The 21,144-nt window shown below is 44.1% G+C and overlaps 1 protein-coding gene across 1 annotated transcript in view; it reads right to left on the bottom strand.

Annotated features, from left to right (window-relative positions):
• Window positions 1-5,479: 5,479 nt before the first annotated feature.
• The window catches only part of TCERG1L (transcription elongation regulator 1 like), a 58,053-nt gene continuing 42,388 nt past the window's right edge, over window positions 5,480-21,144 (bottom strand). The window contains exons 8-13 of the mRNA XM_027884609.1: window positions 20,828-20,982; window positions 15,577-15,646; window positions 13,030-13,165; window positions 9,972-10,061; window positions 7,858-7,976; window positions 5,480-6,429 (exon numbers count right to left, since the gene is read on the bottom strand). Coding sequence (XP_027740410.1) covers window positions 6,273-6,429; window positions 7,858-7,976; window positions 9,972-10,061; window positions 13,030-13,165; window positions 15,577-15,646; window positions 20,828-20,982 — 727 coding nt within the window. The 3' untranslated portion in view covers window positions 5,480-6,272. The remainder of the gene's footprint in view (window positions 6,430-7,857; window positions 7,977-9,971; window positions 10,062-13,029; window positions 13,166-15,576; window positions 15,647-20,827; window positions 20,983-21,144) is intronic.

Here is a 21,144-nt window from a genome sequence, read left to right as displayed (position 1 = left end):
TATTCCACAGTGGACTGCCTTAGGGTCAGGCTCAGAGAGCTATGGGAGCAAAAGGTACCTTTGGGAAGAGCTGTGGCCATGCTCCTGGATAAAGCAGATCCCCAGAAAATTTCTTTTTCACTGCGTGGCTCTGGTATCCCACTGGGAGACCTGGAAAATCCACAGGATCAAGAGGCTTCTGCAGGGGCTCACTTTTCCTGTTTCTTTTAACATTTTCCTGCCCACAATTAAATGAAAGTTCTGCTGTAAAACAGATGTAGGAACAACACTGGGAGGCTTTGAAATCCACCTGAAATGCCTTGGAGAAGATCCCTGAGGAAAACAACAATCTCAGAATGGTTTCAGTCAGAAGGGGCCTTAAAGCCCATATCATTCTATCCCCTGCCATGGGCAGGGACACCTTCCACAATCCCAGGTTGCTCCAAGCCCCGTCTAACCTGGCCTTGGACACTTCCAGGGATGGGGCAGCCACAGCTTCTCTGGGCAACCTGTGCCAGGGCCTCACCACCCTCACAGCCAAGAATTCTTTTCCAATATCTCATCTATCCCTGCCCTCTGGCAGTGGGAAGCCATTTCCCCTTGTCCTGTCCCTCCAGGCCCTTGCCCAGAGTCCCTCTCCAGCTTTCCTGGAGCCCCTTTAAGGTCTAGAAGGGGCTCTCAGGTCTCCCTGGAGCCTTCTCTTCTCCAGGAGAACACCCCCAGCTCTCCCAGTCTGGCTCCAGAGCAGGGGGGCTCCATCCCTTGGAGCATCTCATGGCCTACTCTGGACTTGATCCAGCAGCTCCATGTCCTTGTGCTGTTGAGGCTCCAGTTCTGGATGCAGGGCTCAGGGTAGGACAAACAGAGTAATTTACAGAACAAACCTTACCCGTGCATTACATGGAAGCCATTTGCAGGATATTCCTGCTCTTCATTTCCACAATGGAATTTGTAGTTTGTTTTGTTTTTTAAATGAAAAGTGAAAATAAATATTTTGAAAAAAAAAATTTCCCAAAGGAAATCCTTTCATTTTTAAGCAGCTCAGGACTCTGCTTTCCCCAAGGCATCCCAGGCAATAGAGTTTTTGGTGTAGCAATTCCAGGAGCTGACATGGAGCAAACTCTCTTGGTTCATGGCAGCTACAGCGTCTCCAGTGAGATGAAGAAGTGGCAGAAATTGGAAGAATTTACTCATTTTTAACTAGTGAAAAGCCAAAGCTTCCATCACTACTTCAACTTTGCTTCTCCTCTCTCACTGTCAGAGCAGAGAGACCATCAGTGCTGCTTTGCTGAGACCTTTCATTGCTCATCAACATGGGTCATTCATTTCTGACTCAACCAACACCCACCAGTGACTGGAATACAAAGGAATTACTTTTAGGTCAGCAGCACTAAGGTGCTGCAGGTTATCAGGTGTAAAGCCCAGAACAGGCTGCAGGAGAAGCAGCCCCCAGTGCCTGCACTCCAGACATTTTCTCACCTAAAACAGAGTGGGGTGTTCCACAGCTGAGACCACGGGATGTGGTCCCGCTCCAGGTGAGCAGATCCCGCTCCAAGGCCACCGGAGATCAATGGAAAGGCTCAGGGGTGAATCCAGATCTGCTGAGCACCCACGTTGCCTTGCAAAGGCAAGTGCAGAGCAGATCCCCCACACGTACAGCCCTGAACCAGCACATCCTGGGGGTCATGGAATGGGAATTATCCCAAGGGAAAAAAGTTACAGCATCCCTTTCAAGCAACTGCTTTGAGGCCAGAACAGTACATGGAGATTGTCAGGGCTGAGAGCGAGGTCTGCTTAGAATCAGGGAGTAACAGATACCTGAGGCTGGAAAAGTCCTCTGAGAACGAGTACCACCGTTCCCAGCACTGTCAAGGCCACCACTGACTTGTGTCCCCAAGTGCCACATGCACATGGCTTTTAAACCCCTCCAGGGACGGGACTCCACCACCAAAACACCCAGATGTATTTCCTTTAACCATGGACAAGTTTTGGCAGAGCTCCCTCCATGTCTTTGTCCCTGTTCCCCCACCCTGAGCTCTCCTCAGTCTGAAATCTCCATCAGGTTCTGCAGGGAAGATTTCCCCTGGTTTTGGAACATCACAACTGCTCTGGATATTTTTTGAGAATGCATGAGCAGCCTTTTTTAAAAAATAAAAACATACAGTGGCAATTTGTAAGATCTGTGTGGAAGATCCAGACAGATCAACCTCCAGTTAACTGGGTTTGAGTTATTAAATCAATATTTTATTCTTTTAGGAGGAATAACATCACATCTGAGGGAAAAATTATTTTTAATACAAACAAAACATGAGTCTTGAAAGTCTCAGCCTCCCGTGCTTACAATTACAGCCTTCTCAGATGGAGAAGGTCTTTATTAAAAATGCTCTTTAAAGTTAAACATATTCTTGTTTTTCAGCTTCTGTTCCAAACAGAAGCACTGCTTTCCTGTGAGTCCAGGGAAAGGTTTTCTCTTCAAAGTAGAAAAAAAAAGGGGAAATATATTAAAATGACATTTTGTTTCATTGGGTAAAGCCTGATTTAAGAATCCCAGACTGGTTTGGTCGGAAGGGACCTTAAAGCTCATCCAGTCCTACCCTCTGCCGTGGGCAGAGACACCTTCCACTAGACCAGGTTGCTCCACTTGGAGACTTCTAGGGATAGGGCAGCCACAACTGCTCTGGGTATTTTGTCTGATTAAACCCAGAATGGTTTCATTGGTTCAAACCCAGTGATGGCCAAGGCAAAATCGATTCCAACAGGTAAATGTGGAAAAATTAATTTAGAATGGCTTAGACCAGTCCTTACAGCTCAGAAACTCGTATGTGCAGTGGAACTGGAGACTCCAATTCCATTGAAAACCTGCCTGAAATTTGCATCTCAGGCATGAACAAGAACTTCCAAGAACAGGACTTTTTTTTTTTCTCTCCAGATAAATAACAAGCTCAGAAAGGAGGGGAGGTGTTTAGAGAGTGTTTAGGGATTTGGCAAAGATTTTTTTGCCCTTTTTTTATCAGTGCCTTTATTTTTACCAGATGGTAACTCAAAAATAATCAGCAGAAGACTTTGTGATATTTATAGTGAAAATCATTCTGAGTTAAATATTGGCAAATTATGCAGTTCTGTTACCAGGAAGAGAAGAAAAGGGGATGCTTAGTGGTCTGCAGGGAAGATGAGAGGACAGGACCAGCTCTCTAACTGTGGTTTATAAAAACCAACAAAAAATATCCTTCACTTTTCTGCCCAAAGCTAAACCTGGTATGGAAATACAGTGGATCAGGAATGAGTTGTGAGCTCCCCCCTCACGTCCAGTACAGGATGCCTGAGGAAAATAAAGTCCAATTTACAGCAATTTTGACAAACTCTAAAGCATTCCTAGGGCTACAGCAAGTGCCCAGTTTACCATCTTAGAGGAACTTCTCACAAACTCTTCCATAGCAAATTACTCCAAGTCACCTCCTGATCTCCCTCTGCTGAAAGGGGTGAAACTCAGTTCCCTGTCCAAGAGAAACCAATATTTCTGCATTTCCAGTTGCTGCTCTGTTTTCCTTCCAAAAGGCTTTAAAAACCACCACCTCAAGACAAGGAGGTGGAAGAAAACCATGAAAACCTCTCAGGTTACAACCCAAGCAAACCTGCCAGGAGTGAATTCATCAGGAAAAGCAAGAGGAGAGACACCAATACTGGGTGTCTCCACCAGGGCTGGAGAAATACAATACATAGAGATTTCATTGGTGCTTGGAGGGATAAATCAAGTTGAATTGCTCACAGAAGCAAACCCAAAGCATCTCGTCGTGAATCCAGAAAAGCCAATTCCGAGTCTCCTGGGAACGTTGCCATCATTTGTTTTCATTGCTCTGACTTCTCTTCATTTAGGCTCGAGATGAGCTCTCCCAACAATGATCACAGCAATAACAAAAACCTGCTCCCAGGGGAATGGGATGAAAGGAATATTTACCAAAGTAAACCCAGGCCAAGAAATCAAAATATGGAGAAGTTAAGAAATAGCAGAGTCACAAACTATTTAGGAGAGAGAAACAAAATGGCTTTAACTGTTGCTGAATCACCAAACATTCATCCAAAAATCTGCACCTTGTTAGGAAGCCAAAAAAAGCAGAGAAAAAACCCATCCAAAGCTAATCCAAACCTCCCAACCACCATCCTTTGTGTATCTTCATATTTCTCCCATTGATCAGAATTTATTTACTATTTTGCACTTTTTCTAAAGAAAAAAAAACATTTTCACCTTTGATTTTTCCTCCTCTGTATCTTGTGTTCAGCCAAATATATTCCTGCTAAGGATGCAAACACACAAATTGCTCTTCAAACAGAGTTATTCAAACAAAGTGATTATTTGGATTTTATTGGCACGCGAAGCCAAAATGCAATGAGCTCCAACCTCTGGCAGCCCCTTCCACCTCAATTTAGTTTGAATTACAACATCCTTAATTTCTGGTGTCTTGTTCATAGGGAAGGCAAAAGCAGAGCTCCCTCTGGAAATGTACCCTCTGCTCAATTCCTGTTCATTCTTCTTCCCAAGGATCCAACCAACTATAAATAAATCTGCTCTACATGTCCTGGGGGGGGTTTCAGGGCTGTTGGTTGAACTGGAGACCATTAAAACCACTTAATGCTCCAAACTTTTCCAACTCCAAAACTGAAAAAGAGCAGATATCCAACCCCCCCAAGGCACTTACCTGGGCAGAAGAACATCCAGAAGATCCATCACAGATGGGAAATTATGAAGCAAGAGAAGGAAAACACAGAGCAACTGGAGACTCCAACGGGAAGCGAGGAAATCAGGACCTGGACAAACACTTCTTCTCAATATCCCACCTAACTCTGCCCCCTGGCAGTGGGAAGCCATTCCCCTTTGTCCTGGCACTCTTTGAATTATTCAGAGTTCAATTTTCCAGGGCATTAGAAAATACCCTTTATCTCCGTAATTATAAAAATACGTAGCACACACATAAAGAATAATTCCTGTAAGTTGGAGAAAACATCCCCCTCACTCCAAGCAAGCAAAAATCTATGGATCTGAGGAGTAATGCCTTAAAAATTAGGTCAACTGAGAAGAAAGTGATGATCACAGAGAGAGTGTCTTTGAAGCAAGCACAAAGGCAGAGATACCCTGATGTCCAGCAGGGCTTTGCTGGTTTAATCCAGCCATGAATCCTATCTGTGTGGCCAGAGTGACTCTTTTGCTCCCAGTATCCTCAGAACTCTGATGGATCCCAGTGGAATTTGCACACAAATCATGAATGGGGCTCCTCCCGCTCCTCTGGTTTTCCATCTCTCCAGTGAAAACCACAAGATTTTACCCATTATTTCATAGAAACACAGAATATCCTGATTTGGAAGGGACCCACAAGGATCATCCAGTCCAGTTTCTGGCCCTGCACAGCCCCAACAATCCCACCAAACATTCCTTGAGCTCTGGCAAAGGAACTATTCAAACAGTCTGGGAACTTAAACCCCCCTAAAAATTGGCTTAACATACTTATTAATTAAAAAAGTTAAATATTTATTTATACAAATATGATGAGAAAAATCTCATGCAGACTTTTCACAGACAGTAACAGAACCCAGACTGGGATGGCTTTACAAAACTTGGTTTTGGGGACGTTGAGGGAGAAGTGTCGCTCTCGCCCGCCTGGAGCACCAGTCACAGGGGGTGGGAAGTTCTGAGAGAGTTTTCCTATGGGACATATGCCAAGATTTTCACACTCTTCACCAATATTAACAATTAATATCTGATTACTACTACTCAGAGGACTGGACAGAGACGTATGAGCAGCGGGGAATGGATTCCTGTGACCACCAGACCTCCACACACTGGGAATGCAGAAAATTGCCAAAAGGTTGCTTGAGATAATTCCCCTAATGATGAAAATACCTTGAGATGGTTATGGATGGCATCTGCTTCTGCTTAATTATAAACCTGCACTGGATTCATAATTTGTGTATATTACAAGTAATTTGCATAATTAAAACAATTAAGGGATTGACATATCATGGCAATTAGAAATGCATCAAACTCTGGATGTTGTACAAAAGAGAGCTTCAATATGAAACATTAATTCTTTAAGAACAAAATATCCTTCAGATTCCTGCAGAACAGCCTTCACAAATCCCAGAGATGGTCAAGAAACTCCGTTTAGAGCTAGTTTTTCCCTGGGAAACCCACTCATTTTCGTGCTGTTGAACATTGAACCCTGAACTCCTTCTCCTTCAAGTTCCTCCCTGCAGTCACAGCCTCGGCTCCCTCGTGTCTTTATTGCCGGTTTCGGGAATTCTTATCTCATTTTCCGTAGCCTTATCCTGTTTTCTTTGTCCCTCTTTTTGAGAATAAGTATGAACTGATTGAAAAAATGCTCCTGGTCCTTCTTCTTCTGGACGAGGCGGAACCGCTGGTCTCGGCCGTGTTTCTCCGCGAATTCCTTAAATGTTGTCCTGCAGGAAACAGAGACGTTTTAGAGCCGGGACTTGGCCAAGCCACTCTCAGGCTCTTCGACCTGGATCTCAGTTTTTCACACGGACACCAAAAATGAGGGGTGTTCTGGGAATATTTGACAGGAACGTGATGGTGAAGGAAAGCAGGACAATGCCAGAACCACTCGATCTTTGGACACACAGACCTCCCTGCAGCGGCTAGGGTCCATTTTTTATGGAAAAATGGGGTGATAGTTGGCACTATGGGCATTGCTGAACCACTAACACGTCATTCACAAAACAGTGACAAGGGATTTTTTATTTTAACTCCTGGATGTTTTACATTACACTCCCCTAGCAGCGTTTTCTCCCTTATTTTCCTTTCAGGCTGCACTCCCAGCGTGATGTTTTCATTTTATAGGAAAGATTTGTGATTTATTTATCTCATTGTATACCTAAACCAAGCCAGAGACTACTGGAGGCAAACAAGCATCCTCCCTGCTGCGTCAAAATCATTCACAGGTTAAATGTTCCCTGTCCTGTCGGCCAGGACAGTTTTTCCCTTGCAGGCTGGAATATCATTGCTGGAACCAGCTTTTAAGTGCTACATTACCCCCAGAATATTCTCGTTTTTGTTGCAAAATCCTTCTTATAATAATATTAATTATTATTATTATCTCCATCCAGGCGCACGTGCTGTTTGTATCTACATGTCTTGGCAGGTTTTGCTGTATAATTAATTACCTGCATATTAATCTCTTGCTTCCAATTATATATTTATAATATATAAGCACTTATTTTCAAATAATTGACATATAAGAGAGCATTGTCCTAAGCACTGTTTGCTATACATTTGCTAGGTTCGGACCCATCACTTGAAAAACAATGTAAAAAAATAAATTACACATGGGGCACTTTATTCTAAGTTAATCATAGAATTAAAGAATGGTTTGGGTTGGGGGAGACCTTAGAGATCATCTTGTTCCAACCCCCTGCCACGGGTAGGGACACTTTGTACTAATTTAATGACATGGCATTCACAGCAAATTTGTTAAATTTTATTTCTCTTCCATCAAAACTCAAACCTAAATGCAATTTATGACTAGTTCCACCTGTATGTGTAATATAAATGAGACTTAACATTCAGGGGACTGATTTTATGTGATTAATATGTATGTGTGTGCGTTCTACAATCATAGCATATATATAAATATAAAATAAATACGTTATGCAAAATATTACACATTCTGAACGAGAGGGGGAGAGAGGGAATGTTTCCTCTCCCAATATTTTAAGGAAATGTAGTAAAATATTAGGAAAGAAACATCAGCATGGCATTGGAAGAGCTTGTTATGAAGAGTTAAGCTCAGTGTTCCAGCACCCTGGGCTGATAAGCTCAGCCTAAATGAGAAATCTTATCTCCCCAAGCCCTCCAAAGGCAATGCCCACCTTGGTGACAACTTGGATTCTTCAAGAAGCTTTTTAAATTCTTCTTTGGCCAACAACAGTTTGCTTTTCTTCTCTTTGTACTCCTCTCTGATCCGGGCCTTGACAAACTGCTCAAAGATCTTGCCAAGAAAGGGAACGAGACACAGAGTTATTAACAAAGCCTTTGTGCTGCTGGGGCCTGGCCCAAGAGCTGCAAATCCCAGGGACTGCAGTTCTTATCTGCCTGGGGTTCCTGCAGCACTGACTGTGCACTGCCACAAAGGAAGGAGCTGGGAAAAGGCACAATTTGGAGAGATAGCATCTCCATCCAAACATCAAATGCAACATAAATCAAAATCTCCCAACTCCAGTGCCTTACTCGCATTTTCATGCCTCCAGCACTAGTTTTGTGCCCCTGTCCAACTGCCTGCAGGCCTTTAGTTTGAGTCTTGCCTCATTCCCAGCTGGCTGGAATTCCTGAAAATGTCTGTAATACCAAACAGCAACATTCTGGACGTTATCCCAAAAAAACCCTGAAGATCTTTAAAACACCATGGGTTTACACCTGATCCTCCATGCACCCAAAAGCTTTAACGTCTTTGGAATGAGTAACAACCTTCCTCTAATAGTATTTGGCAGCCAAACAGGTGGCAGGACACACAAAATCAGGACTTTTGATGTCTTCAAAAGGACTTAAGGAGCTCACTATGTTACAAAATTCTGCCAACGACTTTAATCCCATTTTTAATCCCCAAACCCTGGCTGGTTTCATGCTCTAAACACTGTAACACACTAAGCTGTTCAACAGAAGGAGCTGCTCCTCAAAATTCCCTGAGTTTTCCATAGTCACCATCCTTCTCATCACAAATGACGCTCCCTCCCCAGCCATGAGGATGCTCAGGTGCAAATCTACATCCCAGGAAAGCTGAAGTAACCAAACTACAACTGGGATTTTGGAGGGATGTGGAAAAGAGAAGGAATAGCACTGAAAAGTAAATATTAAAATATGGCCATGAAAGAATTACTAAAAAGAACCCCAAGGAAATCTAAATGCAGTTGAGTAAAGATGGAAAAAATGGAACTAACAGGTAACACTGGTTTTGCTTTTCTTTCCTTCCTTCCTTCATCCCTTTACTTTCTCTCTCTCCCTTATTCTCTCCTTCCCTCCCTCCTCCCTTTCATTTTGAGCCACTTTTCCCCTCTCACTGAATTTCCACCATTCCCAAAGCCTTCAAATCACCAAGTCAGTAAATGAAGATGGATGTGCCCAGTGCCTCAGTAAATATCTACAGGAAGCTCTCTGGAGAACCAGGGGACAATATGGATAGGAGTAAGCCCATTTTTCATCGTGTTCACTTAAAAAATGGACAATTCCATATTCAAAATTCTTCCTTCTCCAGGATGACAAAAGACTTCTAAGGAAGAGCAATAACTACAGGACAGAAGTCCTCACCTTCTCTGCAACATCCTTGCATCTCTCCTATATTTTTTAGATTAACCTCCAGACTTTTGGATCCCTTGTGATAATTAACACCCAAATTATCAAGGAAGCAAAACATCCACATCCCTCTGCATCACCAGGAAAACCCAAAACTTTAAAACAGGCACCAGCACAACCCAGTGCTGTGACCATTTATTTCCAAATCCAGCAGTAAATCCTGCCAAACTCCTAGAAAACGTACTAAATAATAAAAATGAAGCAGTCTCTCTTCAACATTTAAATAATTCAGGGTAGGAACGTTACCTTACTGCCCTTTCCTTCTCTCCAGCCCAGTTTCCCAGGCTCAAGAGTTGTTCCTACAACCCAAGAGATCAGAGCTTTTCTTGTGTTCAGACCTCTCTGTACCACTTGCTTCTCCAAGGAGACAACACTTAAAAACATGGAATATCCTAAGTTGGAAAGCACCCACAAGGAACATCCAAGTCCAGCTCCTGGCCCTGCACAGGACACCTCGACAATCCTAACCTGTGCCTGAGGAGCATCATATCCCAATGAGCTGAGCCTAAACCGGAGTTTCCACAAAGAAATATCAATTTTATGCAGCTTTTACCCTCCCAAGGTAATTCTTCTGGTATCCTGGTTAATATGGAAGATGTTTGAGGCCAGTCAGGAGCCTGGCTAGGGGAACACTCACCTGCTTTCGCTCCTCTGAGTTCAGCAGGAGGTACCGGGGGTCAAACACTATTTTGTGTAATTCCTTCTCCCATGTAGAAAATGCTGAAACCTGCAAAGCACACCAAGAGTTGCACTAAGGAATTTTAATAAGGATGTGGAAGAAGCAAATGTTCCAAGGTAAAGCCAAAGAGGAGCTAATGAGCCCTTGGGAGGACATCTCAGAGCGGCTGGAAGGGGAATTTTAATGATTTTGGCAACGCTCTGGTCACCCCCACACCACTGATTTTATTTAGGATATCTCAGTGAGGAACTGGGAGATGCTCCTTCCACATTTTCAGTGGAAAGAATCTGTAGCAGAAAGGAAAATTCCATTTTATGATCCTCTCTGAAGAACAGGGAAATCAAATCCACCGAAGGAATTATCTCAGCTTTAACTCCAAAACTGAAATTAAGACCCAAATGAGGCACAGACTGAGGAACCACCAGTGAGCATCTTCAAAGAATCACATCCCTGCAGCTACAGGAGATGAGGAGATCACATCCTGCAGAGGTTCTTCCATCTTCACAAAGTCATGGAATCACAGAATGGTTTGGGTTGGAAGGGACCTTAAAGCTCATCCAGTTCCACCCACTGCCATGGGCAGGGACACCTTCCACTATTTCAGGACCTTGGGAATTATTTGCTACAGAACAATCTGGAGGAACATAAAATATTCTAATCACTCCATCTAATTACAAAGCAGAGTAAACTCTCTAAAAAAATCAAGTATGTGAAGTATAATTAAATAGAGCAATTAACACTCAAACGGGAAAGGTTTGATGAAGCAAAGTGGGTTTAAATGGACTTATTTTCCTCTTAAGAGTGGTCAGAGATTGGAATTTTCAAAGTTCAAGCTCCTTTTGGGGATTGAAGGCCATCTCCTCCCAACACCTCCTTTTCTGAGGTCCCCTCCCTGTGCCCACCATTCCCTGAGATTTGGGGATTCCCCCTTCAAAAGGTTCAAGAACAGAAATCCCCTTTTTGGAGTATCTTTTATACTCTCTTGGACGCTGGCTTTGTTCCCAGCACAAAACCCACTTCGAACTCAAAGCCAGTTAAGCTCAGACTTTGAGATGGGAAGGTGGGGTTTAGGACACCCCAAACCCCCTCCTTTCTCCCCAGGATTAGGAAGGTAAAAATCTTGAGGAAAAAATACTACATGGAACCCTTTGAAAAGCCTTGTTTTGCTGCCAGAATCCCAGCAAGGAGAAGACTTTCCTAGGAATGCTGTAGAACGTGGATGTTTTGATGCTGGGGCTGGGAGGGAGCCAGGAAGAAGCTTCAGTTTTCTCAGGATTTTGTGTAAACTTTTAAACTTCCAAGAGGGTATCAGAGATTACATTTTTACACAGAAAAACTTGCCCCAGACTTCAGAATAAATAGTGCCTCTGTCTTGGAGCAGCACCAAAAATTCCATCTATTTTTGAAATGTTACAATAAATATTCTTCTGTTGACATAATTTATGTAGGAAGATGCAGAACTACCCTGGCAAACTCCATCTGGTTCAGCTTTTGTAATGCCATCAAGTAACTCCTTGAGAAACAACAACATGAGGAGAAAATGGCAGGAGATGGTCATTAAATAATCAGATTAAAGCAGCACTAATGCGCTCCCCGTGTCTGAAGTGATGCCAAGCAGCTGGTGCTGACCCAGGGCTCATCTGGACATTTAAAAAATGCTCAGGGCAAAAGCCAAATCCCCCCCTTATCTCTGCATTTTCAAATCATAGCAACGCAAAACTGTAAATTTCCCAAATTTCTTAGTTTTATGAGCAAATCTGACTCTTACGCAGAAACACTTGAGGATTATATTCCTTAGAACATCCCTAATACTTCCAAAAATCGACTTATTAACCTCCAACTTAAACTGTGCCAGCAGAAGTCTCGACCAGGGTTCATTTATGGCCCTTCTGCATTTTTATGCATAAATAACAAAATGCATTAATAAAGCAGGGCTGGCGTGGAGATAATTTACTGCTGAGCTGCTGAAGCTCTAATTATGCACCTTTAAAGCTGCTGATTACCAAGGATAAATTTTATAGGCTTTACTGCCTAACAACAGACACCTTGGGTTTTATTTTGTTACAGAAATGACATTATCTTTATAGAACACATATTGAGTTATCTTTAGAGAACACAGATTGCAGAGTGTTGGAGGGAGGGAGAAAAACTGCACACACTGCTCATTATAAACCCTCCTTGTCCCTGTTCAGCCCTGAGCATCCAGTGTTCCCGCAGCTCAGCCTCAGCTGGAACATCTCCAGAATATCCTTTTCTAGGGATCTGGATAAGCATTAATGGTTTATACTGCCAGAGAGTGGGTTAGATGGGTTATTGGGAAGGAATTCTTCCCTGTGAGGCCCTGGCACAGGTTGCCCAGAGAAGCTGGGGCTGCCCCATCCCTGGAAGTGTCCAAGGCCAGGTTGGATGGGGCTTGGAGCAACCTGGGATAGTGGAAGGTGTCCCTGCCCATGGCAGGGGGTGGGACTGGATGAGCTTTATGTCCCTTCTCACCCAAACCATTCTGTGATTCCGTGATTCTATCATTTTGGATGGCCAGTAAGTGAATTTAGCTTCCAAATTGCAGCTGGAATCTCTGGAATTTGTGGTGATGAATAAATCACCATAAATAAAGCAAATACAGCAAATATAAAATAAAATAAAGCAAAAGCCCTTGCCAGGACAAGCCTTCCAGGTGATGTACAAGACACATCATTTGCTCTTTGGGATGGTGCATGGCCACAGTCCCCGCGATCTGCTGAGCCACTGCCCTGTGCTAGAAAAGCTGCTGCCCCTGGTTATCTCTGGGTCTGTCTCCAGGAATTTCCTTGGGAAGGGCTTCAGTTCTGCATGGCAGTGTTTGGCGGTGGGAGGAAAGGCACAGAAAGTGTCCCAAACCAACAGGGTCATGGAGAGAAACTCCCTCTCACCAATTCTCCTCTTGGCTGCTGAGCCATAGCCATAAAATGACTCCTGCATCGTCCTGGCTGATGCCCTGGCTGAGAGATAGGATGTCAGGAATGGAGCAGTTCCTTACCCCCCTCTCCAGCAGCATGTCTCGGAAGTGGGTGATTCTCTCCTCCAGGGGAGGGGTGATCTGGGGGGCAGATGTCTCCTCATTCCTCTCCTCCACTCCAGCCCTCTCCAGGCCAGCAGCTTGGGAATCTTCTGTTCTTTAACAAGGTAAGATAGAAAAGAGTTCAGCAATTGTGAGCCCGGGAGGGGATTTTAATCCTCCCCAGAACATCCTTGAGGATCTGGGAACTGCCGGGAGCGGATGCTGATGGATGAGAAGTTCCCCCAACCTGCAGCTGGTTATTAAACCCTGGGCTTTGTGGGACCTGTGAGGGACCTCTGGCAGCTCCTTACGAGGAAGGATGGTCCATCGGGGACATCAGAGGGACTCAGCAGCCAAACATTACATGATAATTCCAGCTACAGCAAAGTGACAGCTTTAAATAAACCTTGCCAAGGAGCACGGACTTTGAAGGACTGAAAAGACTCATCTTGGTTTATTCTTTTTTTTCCACTCTGGTTTTGTGGCCTGTAACTTGACAGTCAATACTCATCTTTATTTTAGGTTTCTGTGCACCCCAGGAGCTCATTCCTAAAGGAGGTAATCCAGGAACACCCCAAGTTCACAAAAGTTGCCAGAGGGTCTGTGTGTATTCTGGCAGCCTTTTCCAAGATTGCATCTGATTGGAATAGATAGGTGTCCCTGAGAAATCACTTCCTACACATTGTCTGAGTGTCTTTGTCCACAACATCCCTGGATAAATCAGGTGTGCAGGACCACAGGGTTCATTGCTGGGAGGGATATTTTATCATGGAATCACGGAATCATTACAGTTGGAAAAGACCTCCAGGATCTTCAGGTTTCAACCGTAAAGTCACAGCACCATGAGAGTGATGGTCCCCTCAGGTGCAGCCCACCATAACCAGTGTCATCACCGGAGCTGAGCTGTTTTACACAGGATAAATATGCCTTCCTGGAGCATCCAGCCCCTGGATCCTCAAAAAAAAAAAGGATGTGGAGCTGCTGGAACAAGTTTAGAGGAGACCACAGAGATGCTCTGAGGGCTGGAGTCCCTCTGCTCTGGAGACAGGTTGTGAGAGCTGGGGATGTTCACCTGGAGAAGAGAAGGCTCCAGGGAGACCTGAGAGCCCCTTCCAGGGCCTAAAGGGGCTCCAGGAGAGCTGGAGAGGGACTTTGGACAAGGCCCTGGAAGAACAGGACAAGGGAGAAAGGCTTCCCACTGCCAGAGGGCAAGGTTAGATTGGATATTGGGAAGGAATTGTTGTGTGTGAGGGTGGGGAGGCCCTGGCACAGGATGCCCAGAGAAGCTGTGGCTGCCCCATCCCTGGAAGTGTCCAAGGCCAGGCTGGACGGGACTTGGAGCAACCTGGAATTGTGGAAGGTGTCCCTGCCCATGGCAGGGGGTGGGACTGGGTGGGATTTAAGGTCCCTTCCAACCCAACCTGTTCTATGACTCTATGATTAAGTTCAGCACAAATTCAGTCTATGTCTGGAAAGATCAGGAACCTTTAAACCATCGCAAGGTTCAAGTGAGGGCAATTCAAGAAAGGTGATTTGATTTTTAGCCTCCTACTAAACATGAATGCATTTTCTACTGATGCAATTTTCACTACTACAGGATATTACTCAGTTTGAAATTTCAACAAGAGAACAATTTGGTTTACTTCCAATCAGAGGAATTTGATCATCGTGTAACTTGAGCTCTGGCCCATTATCCTCCTACAAACAATTATATTCCACTTGACATTCATCCCAAAACGGTGCTGAGTGGGACCACACTGGTGCCCTTCACAGAATGGCAATGATCGTGATATCAAAATAGCAAATTTCATTTGGTGACATCACCCATGAAAAGCCCAATCCAAAGAGCTTTGTCCAGCCAAAACTGAGGGAAGCATATCCCACTGCTCTCCCAGCCAAGCACCAGGACAGCTCCTCTGCCCTTCAGCCCTCACACAAGTGAAAATGATGCTGTAAATCACACTGATTTTTTTCTTATGCCAAAAAAAAAAAAGACAATAAAAAATTTAATTTAGCAAATATACAACAATCTGCACGCCAAACTCCATGACTGCCTGCTCAGAAGGACACAGGCCATGGATCTTGGAAGCCTGAACGTCTCAAAATTGCTTCTTCAATTGTTTTTTCATGAGAATTTGAAGCACAAATGGTAATAAAGGTCAATAACAGCAACACCTCAGGCTACTTCTGAGCCTGGAAACCTAAGACCAGGGGAAAAAACTCTGTTTCACTTCAATAAAGACAAAGCTTTTATCCAACATCTTTGAAATAACTTGAAACATCCTTGCAGTATTTTGTTTAACCATTTCAAAGGAAAAGCTACTCAGATAAAAATGGATGATGTCCACGGGAAACAGAGATTGCAGAGAAACCTGGAGTCTGATGAGGACTGGATACCCACAGAATGACTCCTATAACTTAGTGGTGCAGTTATCCACACAGAAAAACTGTGTTTTCTTTGCCCTCCTTTGTACCAAACATTCCCTTCCCACCATTACACACAGACAAGCAAACTTTAGAACTTACTTATTTCTCTTAGTTTTGATGTTCAGATCATCGTTTTCATCCCCTGGGCAAGAACTAACACACTTGTCTGCTGAAAAGAAAGAAATCATTATTAGATTGGAACCAGAGAAATGGGAATACAAGTTCCTCCAGTTGACCTTTCACTCCTCGTCTTTGCTGCTCAGGTATTTAGTGGTTTTCACTCCCCACAGAGTGTTTTAAAAAAATACTACGTATTTTATCAGATCTCCAGAACTGCTTCATCCAAAGGGAAGGGAGAGCAATAAACTGACCATTTTCATTCAGCAAAATCACTCATTTTTCATTCCTGACATTATTGGTTTCAGTCTTGTTATCGTTTCACCTGATCCTCCCTCCTCCCTTCCCTTAAAAATGCAACTGCAAAGACATTCCTGCAAAATCATTTCCGTGCTGGCAGCCTGAGGGATTCACTAGAGGGAACTCCCCCAGAGCCTCTCCCCTTAGCCCATTTTTCTTTCTTACATGAGGAAATATACCCCTGCTTTCCCAGGAATACAAGCACCAGTGTGGCAAGGTGTGGAGACAGCAACAGCCTCCACACTCCTGATGTTGGGAATAACTCCAAGGCAACATCACTCCCCTGGATTGAGCTGAACACACATCAGGAGGACCCAGAGGTTGGATTTTCAGTCATAAAGCACATGTTTACTTCTGAAATATTTTCTTTTCATCCACATAAGCTGCAGTTTTCATCCAAATTCCACTGGAGAGAGCACCAGGAGCCACGACCATCCAGTGCTTGGTTTGTGCTGCGGCTCTTCCATCCCAAACACGTTGGCTGAGAAATAAAAATCTCAAACTGCAAGGAGTTTACTTGGGAATATCAGAACCACCAACCTCAGCCCTTTTGGATTAGCCTGGTAATGAACTTGTCTTGCTCTTTAGAAAACTACAAAAAAATAAATTAAAGGCAAATATAAAATTGAACTGAGGTTATGGAGAGGAAAGGTTTGAATAACTTGAAATGGTAAGATCTGAGCTCACTGAAACCCCACAGGACTCCAAGAATTCTGCTGGAAAATGGGCCCAGTCTTTGTACCAGTGAAGGGAACAGAAATCTGGTCATTTATTTCTGGTTTCAACTTAAGAATCTTGCTCTGAGCTCAGTTTGGTTCCCTATTTGAAGGAAATTACATGTTTATTTGTGTTCTTTCAGCAAATGTTAATTTCTATTTAAATTCAGTGCTCAAAGGAACAATAAAAAGCAAAGAGCAGCTGTGACTTTGCAGCATGAAAAGATCAGGAGCAGGGACCCCATGAGGAGGAAAAACATGACAGGCGCCAAAGGACACTCTACTTAAAACCCTAAAGGATAATAAGGAGAAAGGGATGGAATTCCAAAATAAGGAGAGACTGAGCTCAACATTCCTGACAACAAATTAGCATTATGACGACATAAATGAATTGAATAATGTTTTAAATAAACATAAAATTATTAGGACATAAATTACCTCTTCTCAATAAATTCTTCTTCGAGAGAAGAATTAAAACCCAATTAAGAATACAAACAAATAGGAAAACCAACCTGTGAAGTCAGAAGGTGGAATGTAACACAACAGAGATATTATAGAGCTATTAATCAGGAGCTGGACATCCTGCAAAGGCAGCAGTAGTGTTAATTTAATGAACTCTGAGGGTAAGAATATGAAATGAGACTATTTGGTGGTGCTTTCCAGGAGAGTTGGGTGACTGGGCAAGCAAAATCCTGTTCCTACCAGATTTAGGGACGTGGGTCAGTGGTGGTCTTGGCAGTGCTGAGGGAATGGTTGGACTCACTGGTCCCAGAGGGCTTTGCCAGCCTCAGTAATTCTGTGATTCTATGAAAGAAAAGGAAAATACCCCTCCTGCACTTGTCACCTGCCATGGGAGCCCTTCCAGAGCTGGCTCAAGGACGGATGTTGTGGGAAGGTCACACACTCTGAACCCTGATGGGATGTTCTTTTAGTAAAGCAAGTGGGGGGAGTCCAACCAAGGCAGCAGAGCCTTTCCCATTCCACATCTCCACAGGACAACAGATACCCCCTGGTGATGACAAATTATGTGAATTTCTCCAGATCCTTCAAGAAGAACTCAAGTTTTAAATCATTTTATGACAAGGTCTCTCACAGCTCTCTGAAAGGGAGGTATAATTTTAAAGTTTTGCCATGAAGAATTTGTGAACCAGGTAATAAACCCCAATCTTAGCTACCACTGAGCCCTCAGGTAAAGGAACTCCGACACAAAACATCCCAGCTTCAGCGTTTGATTCCATCTGACCATTCCTATCGCACCTCAGGTTCCCCCCATAGAGCGAGGACAGACCAAATCCTTTTCACTTCGCCACATGACTGACTGCCAGGGCAAACGGGACAGAATTCCAGCCAGTACATTACTGACACCTCAGTGCAATGGAAAACTCAAGGAAAACACGGCAAATGGTGCCTGTGCTCTCACTCAGGAATCCACTGAATCACATCACACCCCTGGACCTCTGTGAGTTGCAAACCCACTGCGCAGGGAAGAGGCAACCAAGCACAAAATGCAGTAATTGATGTAAAGCTTTGAGGAAGAACATCCCTTGACAGGGATCTTTCCACAGACTCACAAAGCCGAGCACTGCCCCAGTCTGTTGGTCTGTTGAGCTTAGTACTGATTAATTAAATCTCTCAGCTAATCCAGCACAAAGAGGAAACACCAGCATTTACCAGGTCCTTGCCAATCCGTTGCTCCCATGCAAAACTCTGATTTGCAGTTTTGGAGTTTCCTGTCAGCCCAGAAGCTCCCCTGTGATAGGGACAGGCTTCAGATTTTTGTCTGAATGTGAAAGGGTCCAAAATATTTGTGGGAATTGAGTAAATGGAACCATCACTGGTAGATTCTGCCAGCTATATTCAAGGCCAGTTTGGATGGGGCTTGGAGCAACCTGGTCTAGTGGAAGGTGTCCCTTCCCATGGCAGGGAATGGAACTGGATGAGATTTAGGGTCTCTTCCAACCCAGGCCATCCTGTGATTGCATGATTCTATAATGTCCATTTTCTTTAAATTAGCTGAAAAAACTTCCTCAGCCTGAACAGCCAGACAAACCATAGGAGGAGTTGAAGGAAGAGGAGGAGATAAAAACAGATCCATTTGCTCTGGGGCACAGGAGGAGCTGCCTCTCCTCTCCAATCCCACAAGATGGCTTGATGGGAACCATCAGTGAAGAGCCACATCAATGAGAACAAACACTTGGGGGAGGTGGAGTAATTGATAAATGAGTAATTTTTCATTTATGCCCAAATTACAAATGCACTTGATCTTTCAGCAGAGATAACCCAGAGCACCCCATGAACAACTTCACTTGACAACTTGTTTTCCATGCCTTTGATTTGAAGGCTCTAATTAAAACTCAGCAGCAGCCACTCAGCTCAATAAATTTGGGAACCATCGTTGGGAACACACAGCTCATTTGTGTTATTTATTTACTCCAGATTACAATGTAAAAGAAGTGGGAACAAATAATCCCTTTCACCTCAGCAGCCAATATGTACTAATTATAACCTGCCTGGCTCAAACATCAAGTAAGGCCCAATTATATCAAGGAATATTAGGACAATTAGCAACAATGAAAATCATGGCCATAAAAAAACTGGTGCATGAGTCAACTCTTTGTGGGACATAGAGATAATAAATAAAAATAATGGATCACACAGCAAAAAACAGACTTTTGAAGTGGGATGTACCAACCATGACTTCAGACTCTCCTGTTAATTAATTACAGACCATGAATGATGACACAGACCATGAACAATGACCCTCAGTTTTGTCTCTGGCCATTGTTCCTCCTTGTAAGGAATTAATAATAAAAAGCATATGCTATCTTTTTCTCCTGAAAAATGAATTTTAGCTGTAATTCCAAAGTGTATCTGCTGAAGTTCTTCAAGTCATGTACAAAACTTATATAAATACAAATACAGGCATCTGCAGACTGAAATTGATATTGAAAAATGTAATTACACCCTTTGTTGATAAGGATGCTCCAACAGAAAATAGCCTTTTTGGCTGTTTTCCTGCTCATACCGCTGACACAAATCCTGGTTATCACTCCCTTTCACCCCCTGCAGACATAGGGGTTAATTGGGAGCTGTGGCCCTGGTTCAAAGCCAACACCCAGCCCTGCTGGGCTGAGGGGATGAGGCAGGTCCCCTCATCAGACTGGCAGTGCCACCCTACTTTACTTATAAAAACTACACTTTAAAACAATTACTAAAGTCTCACGTATCCCCCCTCCATCTTTGTAGATCTCACCACTAAAGAACAACCAGCAACTGAAGGATAATGACTATTCTTTCTCCATAAAAAACAGAACATTTGGGAATTCCAAGCAGCTAATCAAGACCAGGAGCTTTTCCAGTGACTGCCATGACTCAGTGTCACCCCCAGTAAGGGCAGGTCTTATGGACCCTGCTCCCAGTAAAGCCAGTGTGAAGTCTCAGGAAATAAAAGGAGGACTACCACGAGAAGGAACAGCTCCCAGGAAGAGGGAGTCCATTAAACTGGTGAAGCAATCTTTGGAGACCAATGTGGTGAAACAAGCTATGAAGCCACCATGGAAACAGCAAGCACAGGCTGGCACACTGGGCTGCTCCTGGACTGGCACCAGTATGACAACACCTGGACTGAGCAAATAAGGTATGGAGAGCAGGAAAGAAGCTGGAGCATGGGATGGGAAAGTCTAGCTGGGAAAACCCTCCCTTCAGGAATCCCAGGTGATCAGAAGGTGCCTGGCAGAGCCACGGTTAGATGGAAGCACCCACCTTTCCACCAAACCTTTTAGCATTCAGAGATTTGCTCCTGGGATTTTCCCCCCTCTACAAGTCAGCTGGATAATCATTAGCTCTGGAGTATCTGCCTCAGTGCAGGAGCTGAGTGATGTGTTGGTAATGCTCTCCTAACGTACACCTTGGAACTCAGGGCAATAAAACATGCAGACTGAGTCCTCTGAGATATATTTTATACCTCAAAGATTCATCTCATATAAGGAGCCACCTGCTCCTTCCCTGCCAGTAATGAGAACACTCAGTCCCCAGCTCAGCATTCCAGTGAAAACAAGGATCCTGCAATAAACAGCAATTTTCCTGCAATACTTCACGTGGAGTCTCCAAAGGAAACCCGCTCTGATTATGGCAACCAAACCTCCACCAAGCATGTTCAGCACCCAGGCTTCGCTGGGCACTGGAGTTTAGAGGCCAATAATCCCAGAATGAGTTACCTGGAGCAGCCTCCAGCTTGCGCTTGTGCGGGGGGTCCTCAAGCAGCCGGTTGATGTCCCCGCGGTGCCGCAGGTCCAGCGGCTTCTCCCACACCGAGAGCTGCATGGAGGGGTTGAAGAAGAACACCCTGTCATCTCCAGTCCACACCACACACCTGTGCCAGGAGATAAACCAGCTTTAGACCAGGTCAGACACACTCACAAGCAAAAACATTCCCCCCCAGCTGGGTATCGCAGCCACCTCGCCATGCCTGGTGACACCCCCTGGGACTGCCCACTGCCCTTGCCCTGCCAGCCCACCCCAACACCAACTCTTT

Source organism: Empidonax traillii, unplaced genomic scaffold (assembly GCF_003031625.1).
Source record: "Empidonax traillii isolate 1590-97213 ecotype Southwest subspecies unplaced genomic scaffold, ASM303162v1 scaffold150:size1405651, whole genome shotgun sequence".
Classification (NCBI taxonomy): Eukaryota; Metazoa; Chordata; class Aves; order Passeriformes; family Tyrannidae; genus Empidonax; species Empidonax traillii.
Note: the sequence above shows the minus strand (reverse complement) of the source record. Positions and strands in the feature narration are given on the sequence as shown.